The sequence below is a fragment of the Cherax quadricarinatus genome, chromosome 31, assembly GCF_038502225.1.
Source record: "Cherax quadricarinatus isolate ZL_2023a chromosome 31, ASM3850222v1, whole genome shotgun sequence".
NCBI classification, from domain to species: Eukaryota; Metazoa; Arthropoda; class Malacostraca; order Decapoda; family Parastacidae; genus Cherax; species Cherax quadricarinatus.
In genome coordinates, this window is record NC_091322.1 from 33,795,820 (window position 1) to 33,822,767 (window position 26,948).

General features: G+C 39.4%; 1 protein-coding gene across 1 annotated transcript in view; it reads left to right on the forward strand.

Annotated features, from left to right (window-relative positions):
* Positions 1-26,948, forward strand: part of LOC128696391 (uncharacterized) — a 102,796-nt gene that overhangs the window by 12,837 nt on the left and 63,011 nt on the right. Inside the window, exon 3 of the mRNA XM_070090330.1 lies at positions 12,406-12,540. Coding sequence (XP_069946431.1) covers positions 12,406-12,540 — 135 coding nt within the window. The remainder of the gene's footprint in view (positions 1-12,405; positions 12,541-26,948) is intronic.

Genomic DNA, 26,948 nt, shown 5'->3' on the forward strand with positions numbered 1-26,948 from the left:
TATTTGAATAATTTTGCCTTAAAATATGTTTTGAAAATTGCAGTTAAAAAAACCATACCACGGGTGGGGTTTGATCCTGCAGTCAGAGAGTCTCAAAACTCCAGACCGTCACGTTAGCCACTGGACCACCCGTGGTATGGTTTGTTTGCAATCGTGTCATTACGATTTCGTGAGTCATGCAGTTAAAATTTAGTGTTTATTAATGAAGTTTAAACTACTGGAGAATTTCCTTTTTTTCTAAAATTAGCATTTTAGTAAAGAAAGTGTATCAACATTTGTTAGGATGGTTAACAAAAACAGGGTATTAAAGGGAGTGTTGAAGACAGTCTAATTAATTTTGAGAGCTGTTAAACCTTTCACTGTCCAGACCCCTGATCTAAAACTTGTCCATTGTCCAAGAATTTTTACAACTTTTTTTTATGAAATGGTAGAGAATCTTTTTCTGAATGTAATAAAACAAAAAGTACAAAATTTTATCAAAATTGATTAAATTATACTTTCGTGAATTTTGCTGTGCCAGTGATTTATGCATTGGGAATTTTGCTCACTTTAAGTCCAATTTTAGGTCAGTTACATTGCTCCAGTTGACCATATTCTTAGCCAGTTCGCTGGTACGTCTTCCATAAATAACAAAAAAGGCACAATACTGTGACTGGAGCAATACACAAATAACCCGCACATAGAAGAGAGGAGCCTACGACGATGTTTCGGTCCGACTTGGGCCATTTACAAAGTTGCACAGTGTGACTTTGTAAATGGTCCAAGTCAGACCAAAATGTCGTCGTAGGCTCCTCTCTTCTATGTGCGGGTTATTTTTGTACATCTTCCATTTTATTTACAGAGTCCAAGAAATTGGCCAGTCAACTATTTCAGCTACCCAATAAAGTAATCAGAAATTGGTAATTTGGCCAATTTCACACAAATTTCAAAATATTCTAATTTCAAAATAAGGTCTAGAATAAACATTGCAGGCATTCCTGGCACTAAAATAACATTTCCTCTGTTCATTACTTACATTTCCAGGCTTTATGCATGAATTCTATTTTAAATTTTTATTCACACAAAAAAATATAAGATTTACTGTTATGCATTTTTGTAATAATTGTATAAATAATATCAGCGCATTCGTGAATGCATGTTAGACTTGCCAGTTGATGCGTATTGAATACAAGACTTGATGCATTTACTCTTGAACATTGGCAAAAATCAAATATTTACACTACTTTGAGCTCAACTTCAAGCTATTTTCAGTCCTAAAGGCAGTCAAAATCATCTCTATTTCTGTTACATATCTTCTGTTCTATCAACTGAGACCAAGAATACAACCATGAAAACCATACGAAAATACACCGCAAAGTTGCTGTTTTAAACCAAAAACATGTTCGCTTTTTTTTCTCTTGCACAGCATGCTTCAGGATTTTTTTTGTTTATGGTGCACACTTATTGCATCTTCCCATTCTCTCGTATCTAGGCCCAAAGTTACCACTCACAGCTTATCTGAATGAGCCAAACTCATGTAGTACTACGGCACAGTCAGCAAAAGGATTAATGTTTATTGATTGTGTTGGAGTAAATTATGGGTTAGGAGTAAGTAGTTTTATTATATAAATTGATGTGGTTTTTATGAAATATATTATCAGCCTTGTTTTGTGTATCGTATATAGGAACTGTGGATATCATTTAACTACCTCTCATTTAAAAACTCCTACTTAATAACCCATGTCTAGTTTTTAAGTAGTCTTTAAGCATTAGGATTAGTCTGTCTGAAATGCACCACATGTTAGTGGCTTTCTTTTGTGCCTTACAATATTTTATGTGGAAACTACATTACCCGTATAATGCAGAAAAAATATAACCAAGGGTGAAATGGTATACTGGCATAATATATTATGATGATGAACTATCGTGCTTTATATACAACTCACCACACTGAAATTATTGCACATAAGAGCATTTTCAGAATTTTTTTTTCCCCTCCATTAGTTGAACTTTTTTTTTTAAGAAAATTTAAGTGAAGCAAGCCAAAAAAGAAACATCTTTTGAAGAATGAAATGAAGATTATAATATATTTGATCAAATTTACTGGATTGTGCAAAAGAAGATAAATATTAGCTACCCATTCTGACAGATATGCTGAGGGATGCTTCTGGGGAATATACCTTTGATGGGTTTTGAGAGCTTTCCTACTCTCGAAGCCCAGCTCTGGGCCAGGCTTGTCTGCAACACCTTAGCATCCCGGTTCCAGACCAGGCCTCCTGGTGGATGGTCTGATCAACCAGGCTGTTACCGCTGGTCACGTGGAGTCTTAACATATGAACCACAGCCCTGATATTTGGGAACTGATTTTAAGAACCTTGTCCAGTTCCCTCTTGAAGACAGCCAAGGAGAGTGGTGAAGATCCAGAAACTTCTGACACTCGGCTTGTTCTCTCAGGTCAGATCACTGACAGTTATAAGGATATGTGTGAACTTTTCAATACCTACTTCCTCTGTTTTTACTCAGGAAGATACTAGCGAAATGCCAGAAATAATATAGAACAGGACGATAATAAACAATGCACGATTAGGGTAACTAGTGAAATGGTCCTCAGACAAATAGAGAAATTAAAACCTAACAAATCCCCAGGCCCTGATGCAAGGGTTTTAAAGGAATGTAAAGAGGAACTTGGTATACCTTTTGCTAATTTTTTCAATACATATATTACTACAAACTGATATAGTGCCAGAAAAGTGGAAAATGGCAAATGTAATACCTATTTACAAGGCAGGTGACAGGTCCTTAGCTTCAAACTATAGACCAATAAGCCTTACCTCCATAGTTGGTAAATTTATGGAATCAGTAATTGCCGAAGCAATTCGTAGCCATCTTGAAAGGCATAAATTGATTAACGAATCTCAGCACGGTTTTACAAAGGGGCGTTCTTGTCTTACGAATTTACTTTCTTCACTAAGGTACAGTGGACCCTCGCCTAACGATATTAATCCATTCCTGAGAGCTCAACGTTAGGCGAAATTATCGTTAGCCGAATTAATTTTCCCCATAAGAAATAATGGAAATCAAATTAATCCGTTCCTGACACCCCAAAGTATGAAAAAAAAAATTACCACATGAAATATTAATTTTAATACACACAAACTGAAGAAGACATGCACAGTTACATGACACTTACCTTTATTGAAGATCTGGTGATGATTGATGGGATGGGAGGAGGGGAGAGTGTGGATGGTGTTAGTGTTTAGAAGGGGAATCCCCTTCCATTAGGACTTGAGGTGTCAAGTCCTTTTCTGGGGTTACTTCCCTTCTTCTTTTAATGCCACTAGGACCAGCTTGAGAGTCACTGGACCTCTGTCGCACAACATATCTGTCCATTGAGGCCTGCACCTCCCGTTCCTTTATGACATTCCTAAAGTGTTTCACAACATTGTCAGTGTAATAGTCACCAGCACGGCTTGCAGTAGCTGTGTGAGGGTGATTTTCATCAAAAAAGGTTTGCACTTTAAGCCACATTGCACACATTTCCTTAATCTTTGAAGTAGGCAACTTCCTCAATTTCTCTATCCCCTCCTCTGGAGCAGTTTCCTCAGGTCTGGCCTCTTGCTGTTGAAGATGATCTAGCAGCTCATCAGTGGTTAGTTTGTCATTGTCCTCCTCCACCAACTCTTCCACATCCTCCCCACTAACCTCCAACCCCAAGGACTTCCCCAATGCCACAATGGATTCCTCAACTGGTATAGGATTCCCAGGGTTAGCCTCAAACCCTTCAAAATCCCTTTTGTCTACACATTCTGGCCCCAGTTTCTTCCAAGCAGAGTTCAAGGTCCTCTTGGTCACTTCCTCCCAAGCCTTACCTATAATGTTTACACAATTGAGGATGCTAAAGTGATCTCTCCAAAACTCTCTTAGAGTCAATTGAGTTTCTGAGGTCACTACAAAACACCTTTCAAACATAGCTTTTGTGTACAGTTTTTTGAAGTTTGCAATGACCTGCTGGTCCATGGGCTGCAGGAGAGTAGTAGTATTAGGAGACAAAACCTTGACCTTAATGAAGCTCATTTCTGCAGAAAGTCACTCTGCCACGTCTGAAGGATGACCAGGAGCATTGTCTAATACCAGGAGGCACTTAAGGTCCAATTTATTTTCCAGGAGGTAATTTTTCACAGTGGGGGCAAATGCATGGTGTAACCAGTCATAGAAAAAGTCCCTAGTGACTCATGCCTTGCTGTTTGCCCTCCACAGCACACACAAATTAGCCTTGAGGACATTGTTTTGCCTGAACACTGGGAGTTTCAGAGTGATACACCAATAAAGGCTTCACTTTGCAATCACCACTAGCATTAGCACACATCAACAGAGTAAGCCTGTCTTTCATAGGCTTATGTCCTGGGAGTGCCTTTTCCTCCTGAGTAATGTAGGTCCTGCTTGGAATTTTCTTCCAAAACAGGACTGTTTCATCACAATTAAACACTTGTTCAGGTTTCAGTCCTTCACTGTCTATGTACTCCTTGAATTCATGCACATATTTTTCAGCTGCTTTGTGGTCCGAACTGGCAGCCTCACCATGCCTTATCACACTATGTATGCCACTACGATTCTTAAATCTCTCAAACCAACCTTTGCTGGCCTTAAATTCACTCGCATCACCACTAGTTGCAGGCATTTTTCTAATTAAATCGTCATGCAACTTCCTAGCCTTTTCACATATGATTGCTTGAGAGATGCTATCTCCTGCTATCTTTTTTTTGTTTATCCACACCAATAACAGTCTCTCAACATCTTCTATCACTTGTGATCTCTGTTTCGAAAACAAAGTTGCACCTTTGGCAAGAACAGCTTCCTTGATTGCCGTTTTCTTGGCCACAATAGTAGCGATGGTTGATTGGGGTTTTGTGTACAACCTGGCCAGCTCGGAGACACGCACTCCACTTTCATACTTAGCAATGATCTCTTTCTTAATATCCATAGTAATTCTCGCCCTTTTTCCTGTAGGGTTGGCACTAGAAGCTTTCTTGGGGCCCATGGTGACTTATTTTGCAGGTGCAATCACTAAAAGGGCTGTGATAATATGAAATGTTCAGATTGTATGCTTGGAAGCGACTGTGGTGGCTGGCTTGTAAACACTGGCACCCACGGAACAAGTGAGGCAGGCTCAGGCCGCACGTGGATGCGTCTCGAACGAATCGCGTTGAGCGAGTTTTTTAGCGCTAGCCGAGGCAAAATTTTTGCGTTAAAATGTATCGCTAGACGGATTTAACTTTATGCGATGCGTTCGTTAAGCTAGGGTCCACTGTATTTGAGGAGGTAGATCATGGTACTGAATATGATATTGTGTATATGGACTTCTGTAAGACTTTCAATAGAGTTCCACATCAGAGGCTGTTGAGAAAACTTAAGGCACACGGAATAGGAGGAGAAATTTTTTCCTGGGTTGAGGCATGGCTAGCAAATAGGCAGCAGAGAATTTGTAATAAAGTTGGTAGAATTACCGACAATATGTAAAGTAAAAGGACACAAGTGCAACTAATGTGACAATGGCTTGATAAAGCTCCTGGAGAGCGAAACGTTGCCACAATAAAATGTCACATTAGTTGCACTTGTGTCCTTTTACTTTACAGCAGAGAGTTTGCATAAATGAGGAGAAATCAGAATGGAGGCACATCACAAGCGGTGTTCCACAGGGGTCAGTGTTTGGCCCCTCTCTGTTCACAATCTACATAAACGACATAGATGAGGGAATAAATAGTGACTTAGGCAAATTTGCTGATGAAACCAAAATAGGCCGTCCAATTCATTCTAATGCGGACATTAGAACACTCCAGGATGATTTGAATAGAATGATGCAGTGGTTGAAGAAGTATCAAATGCAGTTTAATATAGACAAATGCAAAATTCTAAATGTGGGACAGGAAAATAACCGTACCACATATAAACTAAATAATGTAGATCTTAATATTACGAATTGCGAAAAGGATTTAGGAGTTCTGGATAGCAGTACAGTGGACCCCCGCATAATGATATTAATCCGTTCCTGAGAGCTCAATGTTATGAGAAATTATCGTTATGCAAATTAATTTTCCCCATAAGAAATAATGGAAATCAAATTAATCCGTGCAAGACACCCCAAAGTATGAAAAAAAAAAATTTTACCAAATGAAATATTAATTTTAATACACACAAACTGAAAAAGGCATGCACAATTACATGACACTTACCTTTATTGAAGATCTGGTGATGATTGATGGGATGGGAGGAGGAGGAGAGTCTTAGTGTTTAGAAGGGGAATCCCCTTCCATTAAGACTTGAGGTGTCAAGTCCTTTTCTGGGGTTACTTCCCTTTTTCTTTTAATGCCACTAGGACCAGCTTCAGAGTCACTGGAGTTCTGTCGCACAACATATCTGTCCATAGTGGCCTGTACCTCTCGTTCCTTTATGACTTCCCTAAAGTGTTTCACAACATTGTCAGTGTAATAGTCACCAGCACGGCTTGCAATAGCTGTGTGAGGGTGATTTTCATCCATAAAGGTTTGCACTTTCAGCCACATTGCACAGATTTCCTTAATCTTTGTAGTAGGCAACTTCTTCAATTTCTCTCTCCCCTCCTCCGAACCAGTTTCCTCAGGTCTGGCCTCTTGCTGTTGAAGTTGATCTAGCAGCTCATCAGTGGTTAGTTCTTCATTGTCCTCCTCCACCAACTCTTCCACATCATCCCCACTAACCTCCAACCCCAAGGACTTTCCCAATGCCACAATGGATTCCTCAACTGGCATACTCCTCTCAGGGTTAGCCTGAAACCCTTCAAAATCCCTTTGGTCTACACATTCTGTCCACAGTTTCTTCCAAGCAGAGTTCAAGGTCCTCTTAGTCACTCCCTCCCAAGCCTTACCTATAAGGTTTACACAATTGAGGATATTAAAGTGCTCTCTCCAAAACTCTCTTAGAGTCAGTTGAGTTTCTGAGGTCACTACAAAGCACCTTTCAAACAGAGCTTTTGTGTACAGTTTTTTGTTTTTTGAAGTTTGCAATAACCTGCTGGTCCATGGGCTGCAGGAGAGGAGTGGTATTAGAAGGCAAAAACTTCACCTTAATGAAGCTCATGTCCCCATAAAGTCGCTCTGCCACATCTGTAGGATGACCAGGGGCATTGTCTAGCACCAGGAGGCACTTAAGGTCTAATTTCTTTTCAGTTAGGTAATCTTTCACATTGGGGGGAAATGCATGGTGTAACCAGTCATAGAAAAAGTCCCTAGTGACCCATGCCTTACTGTTTGCCCTCCACAGCATACACAAATTAGCCTTGAGGATATTCTTTTGCCTGAACGCTCTGGGAGTTTCTGAGTGATACACTAATAAAGGCTTCACTTTGCAATCACCACTATCATTGAAACACATCAACAGAGTAAGCCTGTCTTTCATAGGCTTTTGTCCTGGGAGTGCCTTTTCCTTCTGAGTAATGTAGGTCCTGCTTGGCATTTTCTTCCAAAACAGGCCTGTTTCATCACAATTAAACACTTGTTCAGGTTTCAGTCCTTCACTGTCTATGTACTCCTTGAATTCCTGCACATATTTTTCAGCTGCTTTGTGGTCCGAACTGGCAGCCTCACCATGCCTTATCACACTATGTATGCCACTACGCTTCTTAAATCTCTCAAACCAACCTTTGCTGACCTTAAATTCACTCACATCATCACTAGTTGCAGGCATTTTTTTTAATTAAATCCTGATGCAACTTCCTAGCCTTTTCACTTATGATCACTTGAGAGATGCTATCTCCTGCTATCTGTTTTTCATTTATCCATACCAATAAGAGTCTCAACATCTTCCATCACTTGCGATCTCTGTTTCGAAAACACAGTTGAACTTTTGGCAAGAACAGCTTCCTTGATTGCCGTTTTGTTGCCCACAATAGTAGCGATGGTTGATTAGGGTTTATTATACAACCTGGCCAGCTCGGAGACACGCACTCCACTTTCATACTTATCAATGATCTCTTTCTTCATCTCTATAGTAATTCTCACCCTTATTGCTGTAGGGTTTACACTAGAAGCTTTCTTGGGGCCCATGGTCACTTATTTTGCAGATAAAATCACCAAAAACACTGTAATAATACGAAATGTTCCGATTGTATGCTTGGATGTTACTGCGGAGGCTGGCTGGTAAACAATGCCACTGGCGGAACATGTGAGGCTGGCTCAGGCCGCACATTAGACGCGTCTCGGACGAACAGCGTTGAGCAGGGTTTTTAGCGGTATGCGAGGCAAAATCTTAGCGATAAAATGTATCGGTATGCGGATTTAACGTTATGTAAGGCCAACGGTATGTGGGGGTCCACTGTAATCTGAAACCAAGTCAACAGTGCATAAGTGTTTGCAATAAAGCTAACAGATAAGAACATAAGAAAGAACGTACACTGCAGGAGGCCTACTGACCTATGTGAAGCAGGTCCAATTCTCCCACTGGAATAAGCCATACCTTGACCTAGCAAGGTCAGACACGTCACTTAAGGAAGGAGCATGGCATCCGACCTAGTAGCACAAGCTAGTCAGGTCCAACTCTCACCCACCCACACGCACTCATGTATTTATCCAACCTACTTTTAAAAACTACACAACATCTTTGCTTCTATGACAGTACTCGGGAGTTTGTTCCACTCATCCACAACTCTATTACCAAACCAGTGCTTGCCTATATCCTTCCTGAATCTGAAGTTTTCCAATTTAAATCAATTGCTGCGAGTCCTGTCTATGTTAGATATTTTTTGCACACTATTTACATCCCCTTTATTAATTCCTGTTTTCCATTTATACACCTCAATCATATCCCCCCTCATTCCACACCTTTCTAGAGAGTGCAGATTCAGGGCCCTCAGTCTATCCTCATAGGGAGGATTTCTGATACATGGGATCAACTTTGTCATCTTCCTCTGTACGTTTTCCAGAGCATTTATATCCATTCTGTAATACGGTGACCAAAACTGCACAGTATAATCTAAATGAGGCCTAACCAAAGATATATAGAGTTGAATAACCTGAGGACTTCTATTATTTATACATCTTGCTATGAGCTAAGGATTCTGTTAGCTTTATTGCAAACACTTATGCACTGTTGTCTTGGTTTCAGAATACAGTGGAGGGGGATTCCCCTTCCAAGCAATAACTTCTCCTCTCTCTCTCTCCCCCCCTTCCCTCCTCGCCTTCTTCCATACGCCAACAAGAGTCTTCAATAAAGGTATATAATAGTGATTTAAATGTTCATTTATCCATTAAAATTAGTGCTTTATATTTATTTCTCATTGTTTTCTGTATGTAATATTAGTTATTCTGTATAAAATGTATTTTTTGTTAATATTTTTGGGTGTCTGGAATGGATTAATTGGATTTACATTATTTCTTATGGGAAATGTTACTTTGGTTTTCGTCCATTTTAGATTTCGACCGACCTTCTGGAACGGATTAAGGACGAAAACCGGGGTGCCACTGTATTTGAAGGTGCTATGATTAAGACATAAATTTACATATGTGACACTTGCATCAAGGCTGTAGATCTACTTGAGAGATGGTGAATTAAGGGCCCTATGCTGGATGTGGTATTTGCCTTGGGTTTTGCTAAGAAAATATTTTGTATACCTTCTCTGCCATCAAGTCTACTTGCACTTGATTCATTGTACCACCTGTAGTCAGTACAGTAATAAGTTCAAAGATTTTCCTTGGACAGATAATCTCAGAAGGTTAATACACAAGAACCTAAGAATGTTAGGCACTGTGGCTTGTTTCTGTTGGGATCTTTAGGTCCCCTCTCCTAGGATGCAACCCATAACAACTGGTGAACTCCTAGGTATCTGTACTCTTATGTGTATAGGGGCAGCAGATGTTGAGAGACTTGCCTGTACTTCTCGCTTCATCCGGTGTGAGTAACACACTGCTGATGTATCCAGTTTTGCTAAATAGTAATGAAAAATGCCCTTGGCATAACAGTGTACTGGAGTGAGATGTATGAGTAGAAGTATAAAATAAATCAAGTGAAAGGCAGGAGATCTGTGGGTACAATAAGGGAACATTGTATCAACATCCATGGGCCCAGACTATTCAGCATTTTACCAAAAGATATCAGAAACTGACAGAAAAAGTGTAGAAGTTTTCAAGAAGAAACTTCAGTACCTCTGCCAGGTGCTGGATTAACCAGGCTCTCATGAATGGACCAGTGGGCCACCAGATACATTAGCTTGTTTGACCGGGCAAGCACCAGACAAGCCTGGTTCAAGACTGGGCTGCAGGAGTATATGTACCTGGAGAGGGTTTCGGGGGTTAGTTCCCCCGCTGGCCAGTCTTTGACCAGGAAAACCTCTTAAAATAAGTCAAAAATATATTGAAGGGTAGGACCAATTTTTACTTGATATTTTTTTTCTGGAGTTCAGTATCTGAAAGCTCAGATAATGACTTCAAACTTTGTAGGTCAAATTTTTATATCGCCAGATATCAGCAAGGGTGGTATTTTAACCCTTTCAGGGTTGAGAGGCCCTCTCCTCAACTCGTTCTCAGGGTCAAAATTTTTTCAGAAAAAATTATTTTTTCCTAGGAAATGATAGAGAATCTTTTCCCGATCATAATGACACCAAAAGTATAACATTTGATGGAAAACTTGCGGAATTATGCTCTTGCGAAGTTAGCGGTCTCGACGATTTTTACGCATCGGCGATTTTGCCTTTTTTGAGCCCTATTTTCGGCTGATTCCTGTGTACTAGTCGACAAAAATCATATTTATTTTGCTAGAACTCCAGTTTTTCTATCGAATGAGTACAAGAAACCACCCATTTACCAATGTCAACTATCCAATGAAGTGGTTAGAAATTGGCAATTTTGCCAATTTCACACAAATTTCAGAAGATGCCAATTTCCAAATAGGGTCCAGAATAAACAAGACAGACATTCCTGGCACTAAAATAACAAGTTCTCCGTTCGTTAGTCACGTCCTCAGGCCCCTCTCACAAAAAATAGAAGATTTACTGTTATGCAGACTGCATTAGTGTAGAAATGGTATAAATAATATCAGCACACTTGTGAAAGAATATTAGACTCACCAGTTGAAGTGTATTGGACGCTTGGCATGATTTGTTTACTTTTGAACTTTGGTAAAAATCGCACATTTCTGCTACTTTGAGCTCAATTTCAAGGTACTTTTCATTGTGTTAGGTAAGACACATATGCAACAGTTAGGTATCTTTATTATGAAACGTTTCGCCTACACAGTAGGCTTCTTCAGTCAAGTACAGAAAAGTTGATAGAAGCAGAAGATACTTGAAGACGATGTAATCAGTCCATCACCCTTAAAGTTTTGAGGTGGTCAGTCCCTCAGTCTGGAGAAGAGCATTGTTCCATAGTATGAAACAATATGGAGAAGAAGTGACAGGATGGAGCTTTTTATAGCGCCAAGAGGTGAGACGTAGGAGAGGTAAGAACTCAGATGTTGAGAGGTCCCTCTCAAATCCAGCCCCTCTCACTAGTGGAAGTTGTCGAAGTTGATTGCAGGTCTGTACCAAGATACCCTTGTGTTGCAGTGTCTGACAGATTGAACATTAAAATGGTATAAAATACCGACAGGTTGTTAGGTAAGACACATATGCAACAGTTAGGTATCTTTATTAAAGATACCTAACTGTTGCATATGTGTCTTACCTAACAACCATTTTAATGTTCACTTTTCATTGTGAAACCAATCAAAATCATCTCAATTTCTGTAATATGTCTTCCATTCTATAAAACGAGACCAGGAAAACTAGAATACAACCATAGATACCATATGAAAATACAGTGCAAAGTCGCTGTTTTAATCCAAAAACACGGTCAAATTTTTTTTTTCTCATTACGCACTGTGTGCTCTAGGATTTTTTTTATATTGCACACACTGACCACAGACCCATTTTTTCATATGTAGGCCTACCAGCTTTCTCTCGCTAGATTTGAAGGCGCTAGAATTTAGGCATTCTAGTACGTCAACCCTAGTGCGTAAGCCGTAATAGTATGTCGGAAACCCTGAAAGGGTTAAGAATCTCCTGATCGTGCTAATTCAGTATGCATTTATAGGGCTATGACCAACAGGAAGAAGGTTATGGCTTTTTGAAATTTGCAAGGTCAATTATTAATCTCAAAATGACCCTGGCCATAACTCTTTGCCTATAGGTAAAATTTGGAAATTTTATTCTCTGTTTCATCAAAAGTGAAGAAGCGGTGGTGTTGGCCATTGATTGATCTGCCCCCATGTATCAGTATAGTTTTAGAATTTGATATTTTAGTGACTTATTATCGACAATGTTTGGTATGTTGATTTTTTTTATAATTTTCCTGTGACTAGAAAGTATGTCAGATGTTTGATCTATGTTCAGCTGTGTACATTAAATGTTTGTTTATTTTATAGGCATGAAAGCTATGGCTAGAGTGTGGCACTCTCTTGATCAGGCACGAGGAAGAGGAAAACAACATGAGGCTTGTCAGATGTCTACAAAGAAGCTCACTCGTTTTAGAATCTCACCAGCACTTCCACATAAGAGAGGTATTAAATAAAAAACTTTAGACATATTGGCAAATATACATCTGCCTGTTTGTATATTATATTTGCCTATAGTTGATGGAGGTGGACATGACCACCTTGTTTGTCCTGTGCCTCTTATGTCCTGAAACTTTCCTATATGTATTCCTCTACTTTCCCTCTCTGAGTGGTTAGTTATCTTCCTCTCTCCATCCCATTTCTTGCTTAATGCAGTGCAAAAGCCTGATGGTTTGATATATTTAGTTTTATTCTAAGCCTGTCTTTCACTCTTTCGTCATGGCTAGGAGTACTATAAGCCTACCTCCATGTTCACTGAGTAATGTTTCCCTTTTGTAATCCTGTCAATAAATGTGTTCGTCCTTGCAGTACCTGCTACTCTTAAATTTCTTCCTTTTCTGTTCCGTGTTTCTTCATTACTTATAAACAAATACGTATAGTACAGTATTTAAACTTTAGAGTTTCGTTGTTTTTTGACTGTACATCTTTCTAGCTGAGTATGTACACCATTCAGGCTCTAAACTATCTACTTTCATCATTTGTACTTCTAAGTGTTCTTATTGAAAACATAAAATCTTGTATTCATATACAGTGGAACCTCTATTTGCGAGTTTAATCTGTTCCATGACCTTTCTCGCAACTGGATTTGCTCCTTTGCAGAGTCAGTTTTCCTCATTTAAATTAATTGAAATGGAATTAATCCGTTCCAGTGGAATTCTGTACTTCAATAATTTTGCTAATGTCAACTCTATGGCTTATTTTTCTATCTTGCTTCATCTAATATGATATAATAAACAATATAAATAATGTAGAAACCTGATATATACTCTAAAATGAATAAAATATGTCATTCATGTAGTGGTATGGGTGGTGTCGGCGGTGGACGAGAGAGTGTCTGGAGACCGGGCAAAATACTTCATGAATAATTTTGCTGATATCATCTATATGGCTTATTTATCTATCACAGTTCATCTAATATGACATAACACACAATATAAATAACATAGAAACATGATAAATACTCTAGAATGAATAAAATGTCATTATGTAACAGGTGGAGGTGGCTACAACCACTCCCTCTTTGTTGTGGTAAACACTGCCATCTAGTGACGGCCTTTTGAAGCCGTCTATTATTATAATTATTACACGTAGTACATTATTATTATATATGTATTATTATTATACATATTATTATTATTATTATTGTATTATATTATTATACTATTATTATTATATGTATTATTATTATACATATTATTATACATATTATTACAGTGGACCCCCGCCTTATGATATTAATCCGTTCCTGAGAGCTCATCGTAAGCTGAAATTATTGTTAGCCGAATTAATTTTCCCCATAAGAAATAATGGATATCAAATTAATCCGTTCCTGACACCCCAAAGTATGAAAAATTTTTTTTTACCTCATGAATATTAATTTTAATACACACAAACTGAAGAAGACATGCACAATTACTACTCTACTAAGAATAGAATACATGACACTTACCTTTATTGAAGATCTGGTGATGATTGATGGGATGGGAGGAAGGGAGAGTGTGGAAGTTAGTGTTTAGAAGGGGAATCCCCTTCCATTAGGACTTGAGGTAGCAAGTCCTTTTCAGGGGTTACTTCTCTTTTTCTTTTAATGCCATTAGAACCAGCTTGAGAGTCACTGGACCTCTGTCGCACAACAAATCTGTCCATAGAGCTCTGTACCTCCCATTCCTTTAAGACTTTCCTAAAATGGGCCATAACATTGTCATTGTACAGGTTGCCAATACGGCTTGCAGTAGCTGTGTCAGGGTGATTTTCATCCGTAAAGGTTTGCAGTTCAACCCACTTTTGCACACATTTCCTTAATCTCTTTTTTCAATTCCGTACTAATTCTCACCCTTTTTACCACAGGGATGGCACTAGAAGCTTTCTTGGGGTTCATGGTGACTTATTTTGCAGTTACCAGCACTAAAAACACTGGGATAATGTGAAATGTACCGAATGTATGCGTAGATGCGATTGCACTGGCTGGCTTGTAAACACGGGCGCTGAGGCCACACGTGGGACGTGTCCCGGACGAATCACGTATGGCAAGGCAAAAGTTTTGCGTTCAAATGCTTCCTATGGCAGATTTAACGTAATGCGATGCGTTTGTAAGGCGAGGGTCCACTGTATTATTATTTTTATTATTATTATTATTATTATTATTATTATTATTATTATTATTATTATTATTATTATTATTATTATTATTATTATATAAATAATTTGTAATTTTTATTCACACAAAAGATATAAGATTTACTGTTATTCCTTATTGTAATAATTGTATAAATAATGTCAACGACCATTCACGACTGCATATTGAAATGGATAGTGGCATCATTTGTTTACTCTGACACTGCCAAGCAGTGGACCATTTCTCCTAGGTTGAGCTCAATTTCAAGGCACTTTTCATCGTGAAAGCAATCAAAATCATATGTATTTCTGTAATATATCTTCCATTCTATCGAATGAGACCAAAAAAATGAGAATACAACCATAAAAACCATTCGAAATTACCGCTAAGGGGTGGCTAATTGCTGAGAAGTGAACTCTGTTATTTATGCTTAGATTTCTTTCATTTTTGGTGTACGTTAAGAAGCATCTTTCCATCATACATTGCCCAAGTTTCAATAAGATAGTCCAACAAACAAATGAGATACAATTCCCGAGATCAAGAGCAAGAGCCCCTCACCGGTGTCAAGGAACCTGCCTTGAGGTCTGCTTGCTTGTGGAAATTTTGCTCGCATATGGAAGCAAAAAATCGACCCATCGACTGCTCGTATTTAGAAAAACTCGCACGTGGACACGCTCGCAAGTAGAGGTTCCACTGTATTTGAAGTACAGGTCAGCCATCACTAATCCGGCAATTAGTTATCCGGTTCCATCAGTAATCTGGCACTAATTTTTGCTAGCATAATTTCAAATTTCATCATTATACTAACTCGGATCATTATACCGATTCCAATTTCATCATTATACTGACTCAGAAATTGTGTAGATTGTTGTAAATCCACAACAGAAAGCCAGTAGAGGAGAAAGCAGTGATGAAAATGAGGAAGATGCAGTAGAAAGTGTGTATTGATAGGTTAATTAAGTGTATTCTAACCTAACTAATCTGTAATCCGGCAAACTCACTAATCCGGCACACTGCAGGTCCCAATGATGCCGGATTAGTGATGGCCGACCTGTACTGGCAAATGCTATTATTTCAAGAGATGTCTTAGCCAGGAGATTGCTTTAGAAGTGAAATTTTAGCTAATAACAAAAAGTTTGCTTCTTGATTTGTCTGAAATTTTTTTTTTTTTTTATTTTTCCTAAAATGCCAGAAATGGGATCTTGTATGGTTAAAAACTTTTATTTTAAAAATATTTTAAACTTTCTTGCAGTCACAGGTATATCACTGCCTAGTTTTTCAGTTTTTTAAAGATAGAACAAACCTGCAACTCAGTGTTCTCTTCAAATTTTTAATTTTGTGATCTTTGAAAGCATTCCATTTTTAGACTTTAGTAAAGTTTTTTTTTCAGAGGCTACTTTGTTTTAATAATGGCCCCCCATGGTAGGGCATATAAAGATTTTATTTCTTATTGCCTTATTACCTAGAGTTTACCTGGAGAGGGTTTCGGAGGTCAATGCCCCTGCAGCTCGGTCTGAGACCAGGCCTCACTGTGGATCAGGGTCTGATCAACCAGGCTGTTACTAGCTGCATGCAAACTGACATATGAACCACAGCCTGGTTGGTCAGGTACTGACTTTAGGTGCCTGTCCAGTGCCTTCTTAAAGACAGCCAGGGGTCTATTGGTAATCCCCCTTATGTAGATTGGGAGGCAGTTGAAGTCTTGGACCTTGGACACTTATTGTGTTGTCTCTCAGTGTACTCGTTGCACCCCCGCTTTTCATTGAGGGAATGTTGCATCTTCTGCCAAGTCTTTTGCTTTCATAGGGAGTGATTTTCGTGTGCAGGTTTGGTATCAATCCCTCCAGGACCTTCCAAGTGTATATTATCATGTATCTCTCTCGCCTGCATTCCAGGGAATACAGATTGAGTACCTTCAACTGTTCCCAGTAATTTAGGTGCCTTATTGTGCATATATGTGCCATGAAAGTTCTTTGTACACTCTCCAGGTCTGCAATGTCACCAGCCTTGAAGGGGGCTGTTAGTGTACAACAGTATTCCATCCTAGAAAGCACAAGCGATTTGAAGAGAATCTTCATGGGCTTGGCATCCCTAGTTTTGAAGGTTCTCATTATCCATCCTACTATTTTCCTAGCAGATGAGGTAGATACATTGTTGTGGTGTTCGAAGGCAAGGTCCTCTGGCATTATCACTCCCTCCCAGGTCCTTCGCATTATTTTTCTGCTCTATTGTATGGTTAGAATTTGTTGTATACCCTGATACATTTTTAATTTTCTCAAGTTTCCCATATCTGAGTAGTTGAAATTTCTCCTCGTTGAACTTTATATTGTTTTGAGTGGCCCATTCGAAGATTTGGTTGATGTCCGCTTGGAGTCTCGCGGTGCCTTTGATGGAGGTCACTGCCATGGTAATCCGGGTGTCATCCGCAAAGGAAGACATGGAGCTATGACTTGCATCTCTGTCTATAGTATTAGCTAATGAACCATGTACAATATTCCTTCTCTGCTGAATCTAATGGCATTTCACCAAGGTGCTAATTTGATGACAATTTAGGCTGAGCATGAGATTATTAAATAGAAAAAGTCTTTGAGCATAAGGCCTAATCATCTATCATAAAATGCCTCCAATAATTTTTTTTACCTTTTCTTAACCCTTTGACTGTCGAGGTCGTATATATATGTCTTACGAGGTACCGTGTTTGATGTATATATACTCATAAATTCTAGTGGCTTCAAATCAAGCAGCAGAAAGCTGGTAGGCCCACATGTGAGAGAATGGGTCTATGTGGTCAGTGTGCACCATATAAAAAAAATCCTGGAGCATGCAGTGCATAATGAGAAAAAAAAACTCCGACCGTCTTATTTTAATTAAAATGCCGACTCTGTGGTCTATTTTCGTATAGTATTTATGGATGTATTCTCATTTTCTTGGTCTCATTTGATAGAATGGAAAACATATTATAGAAATAGAGGTGATTTTGATTGATTTTACTATAAAAAGAACCTGGAAATGGAGCTCAAAGTAGGGGAAATGTTTGATTTTTGCCGATGTTCAAAAGTAAACAAATGATGTCATTATCCAATAAATATCCAACTAGCCATTCTAATATGCAGTCATGAATGGGTTGATGTTATTTATACAATTATTACAGTATTGCAGTCTACATAACAGTAAATCTTCTATTTTTTGTTTGATAAAAATTCAAAATAGAAAGCAAGAGTAATATCAGAGGGGCTTGGAGACATGACTGATAAACAAAGAAAATGTTATTTTAGAGCCAGGAATGTCTGCATTGTTCATTCTGGACTTTATTTTGAAATTGTCATATTTTTTAATTTTCGTGACATTTGCCAAATTGCAAATTTCTGACCATGTTATTGGGTAGTTGAAATCAGTAAATGGGCAGTTTCTTGTACTCAATCGATAGAAAAAATGGAGTTCTAAAGCTATGAGTTTGGTCGACTGGAACAATGGAATTAGCCGAAAATAGGGCTCAAAGTGGGCGAAATCGCCGATTTGTAAATATCGCTGAGAGTGTAATTCTGTCAGTTTTCCATCAAATTTCGTGTTTTTGGTGTCATTACAATCGGGTAAAGATTCTCTATCATTTCATAAGAAAAAATAATTTTTTTTTTTTTAAATTTTGCGACACCAGGAGACACTTCAGGATTGGGGGTTGCAACAGTCAAGGGGTTAAAGAAGTCACTGCATAGAAAGTCATGCCTGGAAGATTGAGAAATAACTGAAGTACTATACTATGACTCTAGGGCCATTATCTTATCACTTAGTAATAATGATGATAATATACATTTATTTATTTATTTATTTATTTATTTATTTAATAATTTGAACATACATACAGAGGTACAAAAAAATACTGGTAAGAGCAGCATGCCAAAGCCACTTGTATACATAGCATTACGGGCTGGCTTAAAATTAACTTAAGATTAACTAAGCAATGATGTAATCAGTGACAAAACATTATTGTAAACAGATAACAATAAAGCACAAATGAGTACTATTACAAAGACAGGTCATATGGTTGCATGCATTGTTGTACATTCAGTAGAATGGAGTATTCTGTTAGGTAGTGTATTTAAAAAATAACAAAGTTAGATTGGGTCTTAGGTTTAACATTTATGTGATATAATTGTGAGAAACATTTAAGATATACAATTTATAAGGTTCAGCTATTCAGTATTTATTTGGTTTTGGGTGAGTAAGTGATCTTTGAGAAGAGACTTGAATTTATGAACAGGTAGTGTTTCTTTTATATTGACAGGTAATGAATTCCAGATTTTAGGGCCTTTTATGTGCATTGAGTTTTTGCATAGTGTGATATGGACACAAGGAACATCAAAGAGTGATCTGTGCCTAGTGTTATGGTTGTGTGTTCTGTTGAGGTTGGCAAGGAGATGTTTGAGGGGAGGGTTAATATCAGAGTTATGTGTTCTGTGTATGTAATAGGTGCAGTAATAAGTATGGATGTTTTGTATGGTGAGTAGGTTTAGTGTTTTGAATATTGGTGGAGTGTGCTGCCTGTAGTGGGAATTTGTTATCATTCTGACTGCAGCCTTTTGTTGGGTAATTAGTGGTCTGAGATGGTTAATTGTTGTTGAGCCCCATGCACAAATTCCATAGATGAGATAGGGGTAAATAAGAGAGTGATATAGGGCCAGGAGGGCTGACTGTGGAACATAGTACCGTATCTTCGATAGTATGCCTATAGTCCTGGAAATTTTCTTAGAAATTTGTTGTATATATGTATGAAATTTGAGTCTATTATCAAGGCGTATTCCTAAGAATTTTCCCTCTGTTAGCTTTGTGATAGGTGATCCGTTTATCATTATGTTAAGAGGGACATCTGTAGCTCTGTTACCAAACTGAATGAAGTAGGTTTTGTCAATGTTTAGTGTAAGTTTGTTAGTCCTCATCCAGGTAGATATTTTCTGTAATTCGGTATTTACAGTATTGGCTAGCATGACTGGGCTCGGGTGAGAGAAGACGTATGTAGTGTCATCTGCAAATAGTGTGGGTTTGAGTAATTGTGAAGCATTTGGTAGGTCATTTATGTATAGGAGAAAGAGAAGAGGGCCAAGGACACTTCCCTGTGGGACACCAACTGTAATTGGTTGTGCGGAAGAGTTTGCCCCATTTGTGTACACATATTGGCTTCTGTTGCTGAGGTATGACTTGAGGTAGTTGAGGGAGTGCTCTCTTATACCATAGTGTGACAATTTTATGTGGAGCAAGTCATGGTCAACTGTATCAAGAGCATTACGTAAGTCAATGAAGATCCCCAGTGGGACTTCTTTTTTCTCTATTGCAGTGTATGTATGTTCTAGCATGTGTATAACAGCATCATTAGCATTTTTATTAGGCCTGAATCCAAATTGGCAGTAGAACACAAATAATCAGTTTTTCACACCAGAGTCAAACACAAAATAGCTTGAGGTACAACCAGTACAGGAGAGAGAAGGTGTATGTATACCAGGTGCCATGTTAGTGGTACAAGATACACAAATAACCTGCAAATATAAGAATGAAACTTACAGCAATGTTTCAGTCCAACTTAGACTATTAACTGGTCACACAGAAGCATGAAGGGAAGGGAGCCAGAATATATAATGCGGGGTGGGAGAATGAGAGGAGGAAGCGGTAGTGGTGGTAGTAGTAATTTGTGCAGTAGTGGCAGAAGTGGTAATAAGAAGGGAGTAGTGATAGTGACACAAGAGTCAGTGTGTGACTAGTTATTGATCCAAGTTGGACCAAAATGTTGTTACAAGTTTCATTATCCTGTGTTTGAGTTATTTGTGTATTGTTCCAGTAACTTTATTGTGCCTTTTTATTCTTTAATTTTACAAGATGGTAAAGTACCAGAAGTACAGTCCTATAACCCAGACATCCCAAATGGTAAATCCCCCTTCCTTTTTGCCAACATTCAGGGTTTAAATAACAGTTAACTACATTTGTGCTTCACAGAAGCACAAATGATATGTTTTAGACAATGAGATACAGGCGCAAAATTGCAATGTACATATTTGTGAGAGAGTATGAGTTGCAGACAGGAGCAGGACTTTATGTAATAGACTTTCTTTGTTGTATGGTACTGTTGAAATCATCAAATTATGTATAGTTGACCATCGGATGACATGGTAGTTGCATTCCTGAAAATAACGTGTAATAAAAAATGTATGAAGTGAACTGCAGAACATATGTGAAAAATAGGGTTACATTCATTAACCCCCCCAAAAAAGCAAACCAAATTTTGTATAGGTCTCAAAATTGTAGGTTGATGTGGCAATCAGTGTTAGTCAAAACTCCTGTAACCCCAACTCTGTTAGCAGACAGAGGTACCTTATTGTTTGGTTGTCCTACTCATTGCAGCTGAGTGGAGTTATAAAGGAGGGGTAAGTGGTTGGGCTGTACACAGGAGGGGTTAGTGGCTTGGGTGTATACAGGAGAGGGGGTTAGTGGTTGGGGTGTACACAAGAAGGGTTAGTGGTTGGGAGTATACACAAGAGAGAGGTTGGAGTGAGTGGGTTTGGTGTGGGGGACTAAGGTGGGGTGGGGGGGTCTGTTGTTGAGGGAGATGGAGACCAAATGGTGGAAGGATGGGGGCAGGAGCTGGAGGCTGGTATTGGGAAGTGGAGGTGGAGAGAGCAAGAACGACCAGTTGACCCTCACAATTGTGAGGCAGTGTGTTAATTTTTCTGTTTTCAAACGTATGTAATATTAACCCTTTCAGGGTTGGTGCCGTACTAGTATGGCTTGTACGCCAGGGTTGGTGCCGTACTAGTACGCATAAATTCTAGCACCTTCAAATCTAGCAAGAGAAAGCTGGTAGGCCTGCATATGAAAGAATGGGTCTATGTGGTCAGTGTGCACAGTATAAAAAAAATCCTGCAGCACAGCGCATAATGAGAAAAAACTCCAACCGTGTTTTTTCTTTAAAACCGAATTTGCAGTGTATTTTTGTATGCTATTTATGGTTGTATTCTAGTTTTCCTGGTCTCATTTTATAGAATGGAAGATGTATTACAGAAATTGAGATGTTTTGATTGGTTTCACAATGAAAAGTATCTTGAAATTGAGCTCAAAGTAGCAGAAATGTTCGATTTTTGCCAAAGTTCAAAGGTAAACAAATCATGCCACGCGCCCAATATTCTTTCACAAGTGCGCTGATATTATTTATATCATTTCTACACTAATGCAGTAGTCTGCATAACAGTAAATCTATTTTGAGAATAAAATTCAAAGTGTAAAGCAAAAGAAATGTAGGAGAGGCCTGGGGACGTGACTAATGAACAGACAAAATGTTATTTTAGTGCCAGGAATGTCTGTCTTGTTTATTCTGGACCCTATTTGGAAATTGGCATCTTTTGAAATTGTGTGAAATTGGCAAAATTGCCAATTTCTGACCACTTTGTTGGATAGTTGAAATCGGTAAATTGGTGTTTTCTTGTACTCATTCGATAGAAAAAATGGAGTTCTAGCGAAATAGTTATGATTTTTGTCGACTGGTACATTGGAATTGGCCGAAAATAGGGCTCAAAGTGGGCGAAATCGCCGATGCGTAAACATCGTCGAGACTGCTAACTTTGCAAGAGCATAATTCCGTAAGTTTTCCATCAAATTCCATACTTTTGGTGACATTATGATCGGGAAAAGATTCTCTATCATTTCAAAAGAAAAATACGTAACAGTAAGATAAACCTGTTCACTGTGATGATTTCACTGAAGGCCGGGGTACAAATTAGCCGATCTGTGGACCAGTATGATTTTATGTTATGCTTATAGACATGAGGCATAAGCATTATTGTTGCAAAAAGCAAATACATACATTTCAGCCACAGTTGTCTCTTTCCACCAGTTTAGTCTTGACTGTGGTGATATGATCGTATTTGCCATGGTGTACTCAAAATACTTGTTACTTTCCCTGACAATAATTTCCATCAAGGGCTGGTCAAAGAATACTAGTTCAAAGAATTCCAGTTCATTTGCAGTGTTTCCAAGGAAACAAGCTGGTAGGATTCCACTTTGAGTCATCAAACTGATGGGGATTGGGAACAAAATTGGGATTTTGCTGCTAATCCCAGATGCGGTTTGCTGGTGGATACTGGACATCGTAAGCTGGTTGTGGTTGTAGTTGTGGTGTGGTGGTGGATGACGCTCCGCTTTGTTCTTGAGCTGAGGAGTCAGCGGCATGGGTGGCAGCCTGGGCTGGTGAGTCATGCATGGCCGTGGCACTACCACCACTACTATTGCCACCAATACCACCACCTACTGATGCCTGTGGCCTATCCATGCCAAGTATAGCCTTATCATCCTCACTTTCACTGTCAGTTCCTGGTATAGGGCCACGGGATGTACTCTGGGATGTACTCCGTCCCCTGGGCACTGCATAGGGAACACTACCCGAGTGCATGCGGTGGTGTATATACCAACGCTTCACTGGTGAATATGATTCATCACTATCACTACTCGAATGATCATCAAGAGCAATAAAATCACAGTCCCCATCACTATCATCATCATTACTGAAGTCTGAGGCCTGGCCACGCGAACATATTAGTTTTCTCTTGTGACGAGGTACAACTGAATGTGACTGAGACGTGCCCACACCAGAGGTAGAAGGTTGAGGATTGTCAGGATTTTCTGCACTATTTTCAATATCCTGGTCATTGCTTTCGGTCACTAATCGATCAAAGCTATAGAATTATTCTTTTTTTCCATTTCCATCAGAGTCGGAACTATCAGTTACGAAGAGGAGAGCCCCAATTCGCCTCGGAGTGAGAGCTGCCTTGCGGCAAGGCATGGTGAACAAAGGTTACTGAGGCGGTGTTCCTACAATGCCATGCGGGTGCCTAGAATTTTTGTTTACGGCGCGCGCACACCACGCAGACCTGTTCTCTCAGATGTAGGCCTACCAGCCTTCTCGCGCTAAATTTGTCGCCGCTAGGATTTTGGCGTAGATCTACTGCACGGATCCTGAAAGGGTTAAATCTCTCAGACCAGCCTTTGCTGGCCTTAAAATCACAAATATCAGCACTCACTGCAGGCATTTTTTTTACGAGATCGTCATGCAACTGCCTTGCCTTTTCACAAATTATCGATGGCATAACACTATCTGTTTTTGGGTAATCCACACCAACAATAACCTCTCCACTTCTTAGAGGATTTGTGATATCTTTTTTGTCAGCATATCTACCCCTTTTGCAATAACAGCTTCCTCGATTTCCTTTCCCTTTGCCACGATCAAAGTGGTGGTTGAATGGGGTTTGCCATACATCCTGACAAGCTCTTAAACATGCGCTCCACTTTCATATTTTACAATGATTTCTTTCTTTAATTTGATCGTGTTTCTCACTTTCTTTACCAAAGGGCTGGCATAGCTTTCTTTGGGCCCATGGTGACTTATTTAGCAGTTGGAAGCACAAAAAGAGTGGAACATCACGAAATGTATGAATGTGTGGGAGGATGGTCACTCACTGATAAATAATGGCATACTGAGTGTGAACGGTGCGGGAGACTGGCTTTGTGTGTGCGCTGACGCTGGACGCATACCAAATGATCGCTGAATCACGAGGCCAATCACGAACCGTGAGGCTATATTTTGCCGAAAAAAGTTGCCGAAAATCGGATTTCACGAAAGTCATGGCCGCTGAAACGCAGGGGTTCACTGTATAACCAAGAATGATTGGTCATGGTTTATGGCATCCCAATAATTTAATCAGATGTTCTAAAAACCCATAACAGATTGGAAGGGTGTAGGGGGCCCCTTGCTTATTCTCAAGAAAATCTGCAAAAAATTGAATATATCTGGTACTTTGATCCTAATTTCAAGTTACTTCTGGTCTTGAAGCCAACCAGAATAATTTTTTTCAATACAGTGGAACCCCGGATATCGGCCAAATTGGATTTCGGCCACTTATTTGGCCAAAATTCTGTCCTGGATTTCAGGTGGAAACTCGGAAATTAGCTGCATTGGACATGTCCGCCTGCCACTCTGCCCCATTTGTGAGTCAGTCTGGCTGTGTCTCTGGGTGAGTGAGCAACATTTCGTGCATTCATCCAAACATTTCATCATAATCCATTGTTTTTTGTGGTTGTTTATTGAGTGCGACTGCGAAGTAAGCCACCATGGGCCCCAAAGAAACTTCCTAGTGCCAGCCCTTTGGTAAAGAAAGTGAGAAACACGATAGAATTCAGTGACAAAACCTTGTCCCACTTCAGGCAAATCTTAGAGACACCAGAAACAGACCTCTCTTGTCAGTTTTTTTGTGCAACAGGGGTGCAATGACTCTAGTTGGTCCTTATTTTTTTATTATCACACTGGCCGATTCCCACCAAGGCAGGGTGGCCCGAAAAAGAAAAACTTTCACCATCATTCACTCCATCACTGTCTTGCCAGAAGGGTGCTTTACACTACAGTTTTTAAACTGCAACATTAACACCCCTCCTTCAGAGTGCAGGCACTGTACTTCCCATCTCCAGGACTCAAGTCCGGCCTGCCAGTTTCCCTGAACCCCTTCATAAATGTTACTTTGCTCACACTCCAACAGCACGTCAAGTATTAAAAACCATTTGTCTCCATTCACTCCTATCAAACACGCTCATGCATACCTGCTGGAAGTCCAAGCCCCTCGCACACAAAACCTCCTTTACCCCCTCTCTCCAACCTTTCCTAGGCCGACCCCTACCCCGCCTTCCTTCCACTACAGACTGATACACTCTTGAAGTCATTCTGTTTCGCTCCATTCTCTCTACATGTCCGAACCACCTCAACAACCCTTCCTCAGCCCTCTGGACAACAGTTTTGGTAATCCCGCACCTCCTCCTAACTTCCAAACTACGAATTCTCTGCATTATATTCACACCACACATTGCCCTCAGACATGACATCTCCACTGCCTCCAGCCTTCTCCTCGCTGCAACATTCATCACCCATGCTTCACACCCATATAAGAGCGTTGGTAAAACTATACTCTCATACATTCCCCTCTTTGCCTCCAAGGACAAAGTTCTTTGTCTCCACAGACTCCTAAGTGCACCACTCACTCTTTTTCCCTCATCAATTCTATGATTCACCTCATCTTTCATAGACCCATCCGCTGACACGTCCACTCCCAAATATCTGAATACATTCACCTCCTCCATACTCTCTCCCTCCAATCTGATATTCAATCTTTCGTCACCTAATCTTTTTGTTATCCTCATAACCTTACTCTTTCCTGTATTCACCTTTAATTTTCTTCTTTTGCACACCCTACCAAATTCATCCACCAATCTTTGCAACTTCTCTTCAGAATCTCCCAAGAGCACAGTGTCATCAGCAAAGAGCAACTGTGACAACTCCCACTTTGTGTGTGATTCTTTATCTTTTAACTCCACGCCTCTTGTCAAGACCCTCGCATTTACTTCTCTTACAACCCCATCTATAAATATATTAAACAACCACGGTGACATCACACATCCTTGTCTAAGGCCTACTTTTACTGGGAAATAATTTCCCTCTTTCCTACATACTCTAACTTGAGCCTCACTATCCTCGTATAAACTCTTCACTGCTTTCAGTAACCTACCTCCTATACCATACATCTGCAACATCTGCCACATTGCCCCCCTATCCAACCTGTCATACACCTTTTCCAAATCCATAAATGCCACAAAGACCTCTTTAGCCTTATCTAAATACTGTTCACTTATATGTTTCACTGTAAACACCTGGTCCACACACCCCCTACCTTTCCTAAAGCCTCCTTGTTCATCTGCTATCCTATTCTCCGTCTTACTCTTAATTCTTTCAATAATAACTCTACCATACACTTAGTTGGTCCTAGTGCCAGTAAAAAACAAAAAAAGGAAGTAACCCCAGAGAGGGCTTTGATACCTGAAGTCCTTATAGAGGGGGATTCCCCTTCCAAACACTAACCCCAACTCCCTCTCCCCTCCTCGCCTTCTTCAATACGCCAACAAGAGTCTTCAATAAAGGTATGTAATGTTCACTTATTAAAATTTGTGCTTTATATTTATTTCTCTTTGTGTTCTGTGTGTAAAACTATAGTTAATCTTTAAAAAATGTATTTTTTGTTAATATTTTTGGAACAGATTAATTGTATTTACATTAATTCTCATGGAATGGATTACGGCTGAAATCCAGGGTTCCACTGTAATATGTTTTCCATTTTATTAACCTTTAAACTGTCCAAACGTAGATCTACGTCCACATACGGGA